This window comes from Salvia miltiorrhiza, chromosome 5 (genome assembly GCF_028751815.1).
Source record: "Salvia miltiorrhiza cultivar Shanhuang (shh) chromosome 5, IMPLAD_Smil_shh, whole genome shotgun sequence".
Taxonomy (NCBI): domain Eukaryota; kingdom Viridiplantae; phylum Streptophyta; class Magnoliopsida; order Lamiales; family Lamiaceae; genus Salvia; species Salvia miltiorrhiza.
This window is the reverse complement of record NC_080391.1, coordinates 26,347,278-26,361,971: the sequence shown is the minus strand read 5'-3', so window position 1 is coordinate 26,361,971 and position 14,694 is coordinate 26,347,278. Positions and strand designations below refer to the sequence as shown.

The following is a 14,694-nucleotide window of genomic DNA, read 5'->3' as shown; positions in this document are numbered from 1 at the left end:
GGAGTTCTAATTTTTAAACAACTTATAACATTAATTTTGCGTCCCTAATCTGCTAGACCTGCCAGTGGTGGTTCTTGCCTAGCCTTCTTTTGAGAGAGTATGCCTACCAGTCATGTTGCCTTATCTCATGGAATGAATAGCCAGCTGTGGTAAATTGGTTTTGTATGTGGTTCTGTGAATGACAACTGAAGTCCTTCAGCTCGGTCAGTTGACTTGATATTGAGGTTCTTTATTGACATACTTCGACACCCGAGTCCCACAATATATTTTTCTCAGTGACATGTAGAATAGCTTTCTGAACCTTATAAAATTTCAATGAGAATTAATAGTTTCAGTTGCTTTCTGTTTTGCACTTCCATGTGTATCATTTTTATGGTGAAATCATTGATAAGCAAAATAAAAAATGTGAAAGAGGGTTGGATTGATGATAAAATAGATCCTGGGTTGCATAGTTGTTTTGACTTTTTGCTTTGACTCTGGGCAACTTTCACTGGAAGTTGAGTGTTTAGTAAACTCTAGTTGATTCAATTCACATTTTGATGTAAGGCCTCATGTCCTATCCTCAAATAAGAGGATTGTTTTTGTGGTCAATGCCTCTACACATCAATCTGCGCATAGTGCTATGTTAGACTTACAAATTTTGATATGGGATCTATGTTGTGTATAAATTGGCTAATTAATACATTCAATTGCTAATTTTGTATATTCATTTTCTTTGGACATGATTCTTCTTCTTCTGGGGACAATCTCTTACATGTCATTGACATTTAAATGTCTGATTTTCATAGGTGCATGTCTCGATTTGTGCAAGTGATTTGACGTTAAAAGTAAAGCTGAATTCGTTGAAAATTATGGATGAACTTCAGGGTTCTCTATATGGACATTCTCAGTATTTTGCTTGTTCAGTTAACATTGATCATCATCCAAGTAGCAACCCTAATTTAGAACTATTGGGAAAGGACATGCTTGCTGCAGCAGTCGAGGAGGAGGATGTCTTCAATGATGCAGATGATGACTTCAATGATGCACTGTCAGATTTTATGATTTCACACGATAATTCTGAAACCGTTACCCATGAAATGGATTTGTGTAATGTTAACATTGCTTCTAATGATGTTTTCTATGAGGCCATGGGCTTCGATGATTCTGATTTTGTATCTGTCACATTCTTGAGGAGGAATCCTGGTTCTCCTGATTATGATGGTGTAGATACACAGGTAATGTTCTAAAGCAAAGTAAGATACTCTGTATGCTCTTGATATCTTTGTTTCTGAATTATGTCGTGAATGTTTCAGATGAGTGTTGAAATGGCAAAGTTGGAATTTTATTGCAACCGGCCCACTCTTGTTGCTTTAATCAACTTTGGTGTTGATATGAGTTCCATAAATAGTGGGGCAAGTGGTGCGAGCATAGAAAACCCATCTGAGGGACCTTTGGGGGAGAAAGATAAGGGAGAAGAGCATGGGCATGCACCATCCATTAAGGGATTACTGGGTTATGGAAAAGGTCGGGTTGTTTTCCATTTGAACATGAATGTTGATAGTGTCACTATGTATCTCAATAAGGAGGATGGCTCTCAACTAGCTATGTTCGTCCAAGAAAATTTTCTTCTAGATTTTAAGGTATTTAGAAATGACTTTTGAATGTTAATGCATTATTTACTTTCTATGACATGGTTAATAGTTCAAATAATTCTTCCTCTGATTAAGGTTCATCCAAGCTCGCTTTCCATAGAGGGCACTTTAGGAAACTTGAGGGTGTGTGACCTATCACTTGGGCCCGATCACTGGTGGGGTTGGCTCTGTGATTTGCGCAACCAGGAAGCTGAATCCCTCGTACAGGTATATAAATGTTTTACCTTGAAGTGCCTTCTTCTTCGTTATGTTTCCAACTAATGCTAATTTCCTTTTTTCTTTGGCATCTTTCCAGTTTAACTTCACTTCTTACAGTGTTGGAGATGATGATTACGAAGGATATGATTTCAGTTTGAGTGGCCGGCTTTCTGCTGTTCGTATTGTTTTCCTTTACAGATTCGTCCAGGAGGTATCTACTTTTTTGGCTTTGTAATCTTCCTCGTTGTTCCCACATAATATCTATATATATATATATATATAGGGTTAGGCTCCTGTGAGAATTTATCTTTTTGTGAGAACGGAAAACCATGAAAAAATACATAAAATACATGAACAAAAAACACATGAACAATGATGTTCATTGTTCATGACGAACCATGAACAAAAGCACATGAACAACGATATTCATGTCTTACTGTTGAACAAACCGTTGGATCTGCCCAAATCAACGGCTGTGATTAGTTTTTAGGTGTCACAAAAATATGACATTCTCACAAGAATCTCACCATATATATATATATATATAGAGAGAGAGAGAGAGAGAGAGAGAGATGAGTTATACTGAGAATGCTATATTTTGTGAGAAATGAGAATGATTGCATAAACCAATATATAGTGTTGCATAAGCTGCAGTATAATGCTGTATAATTTTTTTAACTGGGTTCGAGTCCTGGAGGGAGCGAAAATTTTATCTAATTAATTGAATTTCGTTATGCAATCACTACAAGCACCTTATATAAATTACAAGCATCTTATGCAACATGTATATTGGCTTATGCAATCATTCTTCATTCTCACAACATTTGTCCATTCTCATTTGATCTTCTCCCTATATATATATATATATATATATATATAGAGAGAGAGAGAGAGAGAGAGAGAGAGAGAGGATCCAGTGAGAATGCTCTCTTTCATGAGAAATGAGAATGAATTTGGAACATGACATATTCAAATTCTATGGCTAATATATATTCAAATTAATAGAATAAAATGAGCATAACAAATAAGTCAATAAAATCTACGAATAAATCAATGTAACACACGAATACCCTCTCACCCGGGTTCGAAATTCTGGAGGGGGCGAAAAATTCACCACATTAACTATAATAAGACTATTCGTGCATTAGATTGATTTATTCGTAGATGTTATTGATTTATTTTTTCTTTCATTTTTCATGAAAGATAACATTCTTACTTGATTCCAACAAAATATATAGATAGGATTGGATTATAGTGAGAATGACTATTCTCGTGAGAAATGAGAATAACGAACAAGTCAATATAAATCTATGAATAAGGTGCTTTTAATGTAAGAATAGCCGTATTTAGTTAATGTGGTGAAATTTTCGCCCCTCCTGGATTCGAACATAGGTTTGAATGACTATTCGTGCATTACAAACAACTTATTCGTAGATTTATACAAACAACTTATTTGTTATTTTGATTTCATACGATTATTTTGAAAATATCAGCTATAGATTTTGAATGTCTCATGTTCCAGATTTATTTTCATTTCTCACCACATTTAGCCATTCTCACTGAATCATTTCTGTTTCTCTTTCTCTCTCTCGCTCTCTCTCTATATATATATATATAGGGAAAGGATCATGTGCGAATTGATGAACAACGATGTTCATGTGCGAACCAATGAACAAATACATGAACAAAAATGCATGAACAACGATGTTCATATGGAGAACCATGAACAAATACATAAAATACATGAACATAAGCACATGAACAACCGTGTTCATGACAACCGTGTTCATGACAGTAAGTCATGAACACCGTTGTTCATGTGACGCATGAACAGCGATGTTCATGACTTAATGTTGAACAATCGTTGTCCATGCCCAAATAAAGGGCTGTGATTGGTTCCCCATTCTCACAAAAAGATGTAATTCTCACTTGATCCCATCCCTATATATATATATATATATGTATCTTTTTTATAAGAAACATATCAAAGTTTATTAGTATAATAGAAGTACTAAAATGTACAAAAAGGGAACAAGATGTGCACCCAGTCACAAAAAAGAGAAGCTTTAATTTAGTCCTCTGTTCCTTTTGAGATGTCCCAAAATGTAGTCCACTTTCTTTTTTTAATTGTATTGAAACTTTATTTTACCAAACTAACCTTATTTAATGTTTGTGAAAAATAATGTGGGCGATATAGAACAATTGCATACAAATAATTATATTTTCCATTGAACATTAAATGTATTTTCTTAATCTGCATGAAAAATAAAGGGTTAATTGCCGTAAAATCCACATACTATTTGGTTTTTGGTCTTTTTCCCAAGACCACAAAATTTTACTTGAAAATACATGAATTGGAAATTTGCCCCGCATTCGTTTTCCTGCCACCGCCGAAATGACTCAAATCCAATGTGTCGAAATTTAGTCCAGGTGTTAAGTTTAAAACATGACATGGACGCCACGTAAGATAAATTTTCCATTTGTGCAATTCTCCTAAAATCAGAAAACCCTAAGGAAAGCAATTACAATTTTCCATCTGTGCATTTCTTGCCGCCGCACCGGATCGAGATATCGTGCGCGCCGCCGCCGTCGCAGAACCGCGCTTTGGTCGCGTACACCGTGCAGCCGGAGAAATGCTCCTGCCGCGGAACCAGCGCGATTTTCCCGCCTTTTTGTCCGCGAACTCGTGATCCTTATCGCCGGGATGAGGCCGAGCTCGGAGTCGACGGGCTCCAGGCCGAGCTGGTAGCGGACCTTGGAGAGGTCCCAGAAGAGGTCGATTTTGGAGGAGGAGGAGGAGCGGAGCTGCAGCAATTTGCGGCCTTTGGATTTTCAGAACAAGCAGGAATTGGTGGAGATTTTGAAGGCGGCGGAGGGATCGTCGGGCAGACAGGGAATATCGCGTAAGATGGAAATTAGGGCAGATTCTGAGAAATTGCACAGAGGAAAATTTAGCTTATGTAGCGTCCATGTCATGTTTTAAACTTAACATCTGGACTAAATTTCGACACATTAGATCTGTGTCATTTCGGCGGTGGCCGGAAAACGAATGCGGGGGAAATTCCCTATCAATTTTTCAATTCGTGTATTTTAAAGTAAAATTTTTTGGTCATGGGAAAAAACCCAAAAACCAAAAAGTATGTGGATTTAGCGGCAATTAACCCAAAAATAAAAGAGGCCTATTTTGATGGGATGGGGGAAGTAAAACATTTAGCTCGAATCTCCAATACTGTCGTTCACAGAAAAATCTTCAGATTCCCAGAGTGTTGGGAATTTGCATTTGCTAGTCATCCTTTTTATCTTTGTTTTATAACAAAGATATTTTATGAGAAAAACAATGAGCAGTTTTAATAAAGTGGTGAAAAATCTTCGAAGAAGGAAGTCAACCTAGCTTCAAATACAACTCCAATCTATAGCAATATTTAACACATAGGATTGAAATATGTGAAGAAGGATTAGCAAGAGTAATTACCAGGAGGATCAATACCTACACCCATCTACTGGTATCATCAAGCACATAAATCTTGCAATTGAAAATCTTTAAGGCTGTGAAACTAATGTATATCCCAAGAAACATGAGCGAGGGAGGGATTTATAATCTTGGAGACAAGGGAATTAATAGTATTATGATGCAAAGAAAAATAGGTGCAGAGGGTAATAATAATGATATACTCATTATCCACCCAAAGGTCCCAAACATCCTCTCGAAATCTTACTTTATAACCACTCAGGTAAGGAGCTCTACTTATCAATGAAACTCATTATATACTATAGATATGCACTTTTCAAGGACTTTGAATAGTAGCTTTAGCAGCAATACCAGTGATTCTCTTGCAATCTGTACTCGCTTTGGATAACTCAAACCACAGAGAATTGTTATCTTCTTGAATTTTCCTTCACCGATAAAACCTTATTTCCTGAACAAATATTCCCAATACCCAAACCCCTGATTCTGTCGGTTGTGCGGCCACTTTTCAAGAGGCAAGATGAGGGCGACATACTCCATCAGGGATAATTCATAAGAAAGCTCTTTCACAATATTTTTATTCAAGATGGTTGATTTGAGTTATAGGCTAGAATTTAAATTATTAATGTAAGTTAGAGGTTGAACTTAAAGCAATTATGAAAAGGTATATGTGAATAACACCGTTAGGGCCTGTTCACTTTGAGGATTTTTAATATGACAAACAGATAGTTAGTGAATAGAATGTTACTAAAATTAATAATTCTAATCCTATGCATACTTTGATGCATTAAGAAGAAAGGGATATCTCACCTCATTAGATGGCATGCGTATAATCCATTTAAAGATAAAATATTCAAGTGCCTTCTCTAATCCATCGTTTTAACATCAAGAGAAGTAACCAAGGCCTTATTGTGACAAACTTTTCCACGTGAACTTGGTTTACACGATAAAATGAAAGGCCAGTTCCTAAATAAGTCACAAGTCTTATTGTTTCCAGAATTTTAACTGGTAGTTTTAATGTTACTTGCAGATAACGGCTTACTTAATGGAACTTGCCCCTCCTCGGCCTGAAGAAGCAATAAAACTTGTTGACAAAGTTGCCGGAATCGAGTGGCTGATTCAGAAATATGAGGTTGATGGAGCATCCGCCATAAAGCTTGACCTAATGTTGGATAATCCAATTATTGTAGTTCCACGAAATTCACTGACCAAAGAGTTAGTTTTTCAACTTTTCTCTATTGGACTCTGTTTATATTTTGGTTCATTTACAAAAATGATAACCTTTCATGCTGCGGACTTTCTAACACTTTCTGACACAATGATTTTGTGCTTTGTCAAGTTCTATGCTGCTTCAATCTGTGTGGTTGTTGGTAGTACTTTACGTGGGGAGTTTAGTTCTTTAAAGTTACCTTAGACACCTTGAGTTTCTCACCATTTCTCCACATTATGCAGAAGGATGAAGTGGCTTTTTATGAGTTGACTAAAAACACCTGTTGTATCTCCCAGTTTTGATTCTAGAAGCACTTTCTTCTTCTGTACCTTTATCTTTCCACCACCTACTTTTATACTTTTAAGGACCTTCTGAATTTTCTGAAAGCGTGGCTTCAATGTATTTCCCATTTTCCATAAGGATATGTTAATTTTATTCTACACTCATGTACTATGTGAATCTGAATGCTAGTGTTATTGGATTGAAGCTGAGTGTTTTTCTTTTGAGAAGTTAAAAGACTTATTGATAGGTCTTCTTTATTTTAATAAATGAACTCCTGTTTCACAAGTGGATATTTTAGTTCAGTTTTTGTTGTCTACAGTTTCATCCAACTTGATCTTGGCCTTCTGCGGATAAAAAATACAGCCACTTGGCATGGATGTCCTGAGAAAGATCCTTCTGCCGTCCATCTTGATGTTCTTGATGCAGAGGTTAATATATCTAGTCAAAGTATTAGATTTTTCATATGGTGACTTCCTCTGATTCTATTTTCTTACATACAGATTTTGGGAATAAATATGGCTGTTGGAATTGACGGTTCCATTGGCAAACCAATGATAAGAGAAGGAAGAGAAGTTCATCTTTTTGTTAGGCGCAGTTTAAGAGATGTCTTTCGCAAAGTCCCAACATTTTGCTTGGAAGTTAAAGTAATCTCTGTTCCAATTACTTGTTCTGATTTTATGTTGTATTTTATTTTCCATGGAAATGATGTGATTAAGAGCTTTTGTTGCTTTGATGCTCTCTTCGAGGATGTATAATATTAATATGGCATGGGTTTTAAGATTTTGGGATTGAGGATGAGTGTACAATCAGTTCTTTTCTCTGTTGGGCCATGGGGGCTTGGCTATAGTTGCTTAGAATATCAAAATGAGTTAGAGGATTGATGAATTCCCATATCATTTATTACATATATAGGTCCTTTATATTATATTTTGTTGTTATGGCTTTAGACCCCTTTATTTCAATTTGAGATCTTCCCACCATTTCATTTACCTTGACACTGGTATCCTCATCTTGTGGAACAGGTTGGTTCATTGCATGTTGTGATGTCTGATAAAGAATATAATGTCATTCTTAATTGTGCCCTCATGAACTTGAGTGAACAGCCAACTATTCCTCCTAGTTTCCGCAACAGCAACTCTTCTGCGAAGGACACAATAAAATTGCTGGCTGATAAGGTGAACATGAATAGCCAGGTCCTTTTGTCACGCACTGTTACCATAATGACTGTTGAAATGGACTATTTGTTGCTAGAGCTGTGCTATGGGGCTGACAAGGAATCACCTTTGGCTCATGTCATTGTGAGTTTACGTTTGATTGTTTATTCTGTGTATTCAGTTTCTTCTTACTTCTATGTTTTTATTCAATGTAATATATTTCTTGCTTCTGAATATGTTTCTATTTCTGCAGCTCGAAGGTCTATGGGTGTCATACAGGATGACATCATTATCAGAAGCAGACCTATATGTCACTTTACCTAGGTTTTCAATTTTAGATATCCGCCCCAACACAAAGGCTGAAATGAGGTTGATGCTTGGTTCGTGCACTGATGTCCCAAAACAGATGTCTCCGGAACACAATCCTGATTTACCAAATTCAACAATGTTCTTAATGGATGGAAGATGGCGACTCTCATCTCAATCATTTGTAGTTCGTGTGCAGCAGCCTCGTGTTCTTGTTGTTCCAGACTTTCTTCTGGCCGTGTGTGAGTTTTTCGTGCCAGCATTGGGCACCATTACCGGCAGGGATGAAATGATGGATCGCAAGAACGATCCAATTTCTAAGAAGAACAATATAGTGCTTTCTGCTCCTTTATATAAACAATCTGAAGATGTAGTGCAATTATCTCCAAGTCGACAACTTGTAGCAGATGCCGTTGGGATTGATGAGTACACATATGATGGCTGTGGTAAGACAATACATCTTGCTAGTGGGAATGAAGAGAAAGAGTCACAATTTTTCCTACAACGACCCATCATTATCATTGGGCGGGGAAAGCATATAAGGTTCATCAATGTGAAATTTGAGGTAATATTACTTCTTCTTATCTAGTTGGTCTGTCCTTACCTTGTCTACTTTTTTTGTTAGTTGCATTGGCTACTGGCTCAGGCTTTGGTAACATACGTTAAACATAGATTATGGGTTTTTTCTTTTGCCCACTTGTGATACTATCCTATTGTTTTAGGAAGCAAATCAGAAAAGTGAAGACGAGGAAATGTATGATAAGATGACTGAACTAACCTAGGAAGCATAACGGAAAAAATTGAGCACTTTCTCAGGCTTGAAAGAACAAATGTTAGACAGTTGGAACTTGGAAGAAAATACCCCACCTCCTCTATGTGGGAAGATAGGAATATTCAGTTTTGTACCTCTAGTCCTCTACAAAAATTTCATCGTTCCCACTGTTGTGGAATATAATTGTTCAATCACTCATTCATATTTCTGATAAAAAGCTTTAGTTACTAGTTATGGAAGAGTAGTGCACTGGGTAGCTAGTGTTAGCCTGCTTTTGATATGTGGTCGGTTTCCTTCGGAGGAGTATATACTGGGAAGTCTGGGATAAGGATTCCATACCATACCTTATTATGAGGAAATGTTCTCTAAATCAACTCCTTTGCAACAATGATCTATTTCTAATCAACTCCTTTGCAACCCTAAACCCTTTCCTGATCTCTCAATATAGTACATAGATGATTTCTCTAGCTTTCTAGCTTTCCTGGAACAAGTATATCAAGTATGTTATTGGAAAAGTTATTGGTAGCTCTCCACTCTTTGTTTTCGAAAAATGTTTGAAATTTCAATGTCTCAGCTGCCTCTTTTAAACCTCCATCTAATTTGCTTCTGGTCAGATCCATACTAGGGAACACAAGAAGTTTGTATAAACTGACTGATATTTCTGTTTGCTGATTCCTTAGAATGGCTTGCTTTTGGGGAGGTATACATATTTGAGCAATGATAGCTCGTACTCAGTTTCTCCAGAAGATGAGGTTGAAATTTCTTATCTAGATGATAAATCTCTGGATAGAAACTGTCAAGACTCAAGTAACTTGGAAGAATTGGCACACATCTCACACGCTTCTGGGACAGTTCAATGTGAATCAGTTGCAATGCCAAGTCTCAGTTTTGAAGCCCAGGTAGATTATCGTAATCTCTAGAGACTTAAATTTTTATTCTAAGTTCACCTATTCAATGCTTTACATTCTCGCATGCATTATGTGCAGTTGATCAAACTTGCATCTATGCCATTGTCTTTCTACATGACAAAGAAAGTGTCATATTGAGAAACACAATCAATGCATAATCTTACATTTCCTGATTATCTTATTGTACAGTTGTTGTGCTGCAGTTAGGGATGAGAATTATCAGCTCTTCTTGATGCAGTCTATTTCTTTTGTTCAATGTGATCTTATCTCCATCTGTATTATCAGGTCGTTTCTCCTGAATTCACCTTCTATGACAGCACTAAGTCATTCCTCGATGATTCTTCACATGGCGAAAAGCTTCTTCGCGCAAAAACAGATGTTAGCTTCATGTAAGTGTTTAGATCCTTTCTAATTTAGCTCGGTCTTCATCACATTCCAATGTAGAGAATAAGCTCCAAAAGGGAAGTCCATGATGTGTTCAGGAAACATGTGATGGTGAATCTTACCGAATCGCTTTTTGGAATATAATTTTTGTTTATTAAATTAGTTTTCTGCATTTTGCAACTGTTCTGTTGTAGATGAGATCTTATTCCACAAATATGGGGATTGAGTCCATTATGGCTAGAACGGTTGTCTTTGCTTATTGGTCACTGCATTTCTTATTCTTCTCTTGTGCTATAATATAATTATATTTCTGTTTTAATTTTTTGCAGGTTCGCATCAAAAGAAGATGATAAATGGATAAGGGGCCTAGTGAAGGATTTAACTGTGGAGGCTGGTTCCGGGCTTGTTGTACTTGATCCTGTGGATGTGTCTGGGGGATACACTTCAGTGAAAGACAAAATGAACATATCAATAGTGTCCACCGACATATATGCCCATCTCTCTTTGGGTGTTATATCCCTTTTACTTAATCTTCAAAGTCAAGCATCTGCAGCACTGCAATTTGGGAACACCGATCCCCTTGCCCCTTGTACAAATTTTGACCGAATATGGGTGTCTCCAAAAGGTATTTTGTTGTCTTCCAATATTATCTGTAGGATTGTTTTTTTTTTTTTTATTATTATTATTATTATTATTATTATTATTATTGTTGTTGTTGTTGTTGTTGTTGTTGTTGTTGTTGTTGTTATTATTATTATGATTATGATTATTATTATTATGGTTTTATTTGGGTTTTCTCGATCTGTACTTTCTTCCTCCATTGCCATGGAAGAAAGAATTATGTAAGAAAAAAAATCTTAAATTTCCCCTGTTATGAAGTTTTATTGAACATAATATATTCTATTTATTTGTTCACAGAGGATGGGCTCCTCAGCAACCTGACATTTTGGAGGCCTCGAGCTCCATCAAACTATGTTGTTTTGGGTGATTGTGTGACATCACGGTATTTCTGATGTACATATTGTTGTGATTTAGATTCATAGTTATATTGATAAAATAAGTTTTGGCCTGTTGGATTGAGCATGTATTGCCCTCTGTATCCATCTTTTTCCTTCCTCTCTCGTTTCATGCTATCTCCACTGCAGTTTGCATGAATTTTGTTGCGGCATAGAGAAAGTTTTTTTGCATTCTGAACTTTCTGATTCTTATCTGCCTCCCTTTCTTCCTTTGCCCTATCTTTCCCTCATCCTTGCGGAATTAGTAATGGTGTTTGTCATGTACTATTGAAAGGCTACTTTCTACAGTTGGCCGTGTAGGTGAAATCCTTAAACATTACTTATCTTAAATCTTTGAAAATTCTTGTGCAATGTTAAACTAAGGCAATTATTGGCTTTTTATGCAATTCTTTTTGTTTTGGACGTTTTTTTTTTTTTTAGATTTCAGGTTCTCCTTTGTGCTTTTGCTAATTTGATGCATGCATTTATTGATTTATTTTCATACTTTTCAGGCCAAGTCCTCCTTCCCAGTCGGTTCTGGCTGTGAGTAATGCATATGACCGTGTACGGAAGCCCCTTGGTTTTAAGCACATTGCTTCATTTTCAAGCATTCAGGGCCAACAGTCTGGTGAAGTTCCCTCCAGCATCGACAATGACTGCTCTCTTTGGCTACCTATTTCACCTCCTGGTTACTTGGCGTTAGGGTGTGTTGCACATGTTGGAAGTCAACCACCTCCAAATCACATTGTTCACTGTGTTCGTTCTGATCTGGTGACGTCAACAAAAGCTTTAGAATGTCTACTCAATTCTCCTGCCAATCATTTGTTTGAATCTGGATTTAGCATATGGCGACTAGACAACTGTCTTGGATCATTTTATTCCCATCCATCTACTGTTTACCCTTCCAAGGACTATTGCTTTGACCTGAATCACCTTCTTCTATGGAACTCTAGCCAGCGGCAATCTTCATCAAATGAATCTCTCTTGGATTTTAATAGTAAAAAAGAATCAAGCCTGCAGTCCAGTAACCAGAGTGCATCTTCCTCTGGCTGGGATGTTTTGAGATCTGTTTCTAAACCAAGTGCATTTTACATTTCAACACCAAACTTTGAGCGAATCTGGTGGGAAAGGGGTGGCGATCTTCGTCGACCTTTCTCCATATGGAGACCTATTCCTCGACCTGGATATACCATTCTGGGTGACTGCATAACTGAAGGGTTAGATCTGTTTATGTAGTTTTTATGTTATGAATATAATAGTGCCGGTATTCGCTGAAGTATTATTTGTTAGTTATTTTTCTCTTTGGTCTGCTTCGCAGCTTGGAACCTCCTCCACTTGGCATCATTTTCAAAGCTGATGACCCTGAAATTTCTGCTAAACCGGTACAGTTTACAAAAGTTGCTCAAATAGGGAAGAAAGGCCCAGAGGAAGTTTTCTTCTGGTACCCCGTTGCCCCTCCTGGTTATGCTTCTGTTGGTTGTTTAGTAACGCTACATGATGAAGCACCCTCTCTGGAATCTGTTTCCTGCCCAAGAGTAGATCTGGTTAGCCAAGCTAGCATTGCTGATGTGCCTCTTTCAAGATCATCAAGTTCAAAAGGATCTAATTGCTGGAGTATATGGAAAGTTGAGAATCAGGTCACTATCTGATTCAATATATAGTTTAACACCCTCAGCGTCTCCTGCCTACACAGTCAATTTCACTTGAAGTATTTCTCGTTCATCTTAATATACTTATTTGTTTCTGCAGGCCTGCACATTTCTTGCTCGTGCTGACCTTAAAAAACCATCAAGCAGATTAGGATTTTCTATTGGTGATTCTGTGAAGCCAAAGACAAAGGATAATGTGACCGCTGACATGAAAATAAGATGCTTTTCCCTGACTATTTTGGACAGCTTCTGTGGAATGGTCTAACCTTGCAGATTAATTTCATGTTCACCATTGCTTAACCTTGTTTGTTCCTATTTGATCTTGTAATTTTTTGTTCCAGATGACTCCTTTGTTTGACGCCACGATTACTAACATCAAGCTAGCAAGTCATGGTCGTCTTGATGCAATGAACGCTGTGGTTATTTCTTCTTTTGCCGCATCAACTTTTAATGTCCATTTAGAAGCATGGGAGCCACTTGTTGAGCCATTTGATGGAATATTCAAGTAAGAATTTTAGATTCTCCTTTCATGTTTCTTTTGGTCTTAGAACAATAATTTATATGAGAACCATCAGCAATCCCATTGCACTAAATATTCATCCTTTCTTATTACAAGGCTCGAAACATATGAAACCAATCTAAGCCAACCGGTAAGAATAGCCAAAAGAGTGCGAGTTGCAGCTACCACTATACTGAATGTGAATCTTAGTGCTGCCAATGTCGATACCTTAGCACAAGCCACCGCTTCATGGCGAAAGCATAGGGAACTTGAGGACAAAGCAATGAGATTGTATGAGGTATGATGATCCCTATTTTCACCTCTGCACACTCTTCCAGTTCTTATTCTTGCTCGCATATCATAATGCTTGCGCAGGAAGCTGCTGGTCCTGATAAATCTGTCCAAGAATCATCACAGTTGGCTTTGGATGAAGATGATTTTCAGACCGTGATAGTGGAAAATAAACTTGGTTGTAATGTATATCTGAAAAAATTGGAGGATGATTCTGATACGATCAATTTATTGCCTGACAATGGCCATGCCACTTTGTGGATACCACCTCCAAGATATTCTGACAGGTTAAATGTTTCGGATGAATCAAGGGAACCTCGGTGCTATGTTGGAATTCAAATAGTTGAAGCAAAGGTTGTTATTTGTCTGCTTACATTGTTCATAAATTTATCACTCTTTCTTTGAACATATGAAATTGTTGAAGTTTTAAATTGTCGTGGTAATTTTCTACAGGGTTTGCCCCTTGTTGATGATGGAAATAGTCATCAATATTTCTGCGCTTTGCGCTTGCTCGTGGAGAATCAGGAAACTAGTTCGCAGAAGGTTTTTCCTCAAAGTGCAAGAACAAAGTGTGTTAAACCAGTAACTGATAAAGTAAATGATTTTGCTGAAGGCACAGCTAAGTGGAATGAACTCTTCATCTTTGAATTTCCTAGAAAGGTATGAATATCGACCCCCCCCCCTGCAGCTAACCTGAACCCTAGAAAGAATTGAGGCAGAAACCCAATGGTACATGATAACTGAAGATGAAAAAACGAGAATGTGTTGGATCGTGTTGTTTCCTTTTTACTTTCAGTAGTCTAAATGGAGTATTAAGTGATGGAAACTTCCACTTCTCACTCACTCCTCCCAAAAACCCTACCTTTGGGTTCAGGAGCTAGAAGAGTAGGCATAGGAGGCTAAGAGACGGGAGTATTTGCATTCCGATGCACCGCTTGATGAATTT

The 14,694-nt window shown here is 37.2% G+C and overlaps 1 protein-coding gene across 1 annotated transcript in view; it reads left to right on the top strand.

The window, feature by feature from the left end:
• Window positions 1–14,694, top strand: part of LOC131024279 (uncharacterized) — a 42,921-nt gene that overhangs the window by 16,279 nt on the left and 11,948 nt on the right. The window contains exons 26-45 of the mRNA XM_057953799.1: window positions 789–1,217; window positions 1,296–1,622; window positions 1,710–1,841; window positions 1,930–2,043; window positions 6,329–6,513; window positions 7,110–7,218; window positions 7,291–7,434; window positions 7,813–8,088; window positions 8,198–8,815; window positions 9,703–9,921; window positions 10,216–10,319; window positions 10,644–10,939; window positions 11,233–11,317; window positions 11,822–12,526; window positions 12,628–12,946; window positions 13,059–13,217; window positions 13,300–13,463; window positions 13,575–13,755; window positions 13,833–14,102; window positions 14,202–14,408. Of these exons, the coding sequence (XP_057809782.1) occupies window positions 789–1,217; window positions 1,296–1,622; window positions 1,710–1,841; window positions 1,930–2,043; window positions 6,329–6,513; window positions 7,110–7,218; window positions 7,291–7,434; window positions 7,813–8,088; window positions 8,198–8,815; window positions 9,703–9,921; window positions 10,216–10,319; window positions 10,644–10,939; window positions 11,233–11,317; window positions 11,822–12,526; window positions 12,628–12,946; window positions 13,059–13,217; window positions 13,300–13,463; window positions 13,575–13,755; window positions 13,833–14,102; window positions 14,202–14,408 (5,043 nt within the window). The remainder of the gene's footprint in view (window positions 1–788; window positions 1,218–1,295; window positions 1,623–1,709; window positions 1,842–1,929; window positions 2,044–6,328; window positions 6,514–7,109; window positions 7,219–7,290; window positions 7,435–7,812; window positions 8,089–8,197; window positions 8,816–9,702; window positions 9,922–10,215; window positions 10,320–10,643; window positions 10,940–11,232; window positions 11,318–11,821; window positions 12,527–12,627; window positions 12,947–13,058; window positions 13,218–13,299; window positions 13,464–13,574; window positions 13,756–13,832; window positions 14,103–14,201; window positions 14,409–14,694) is intronic.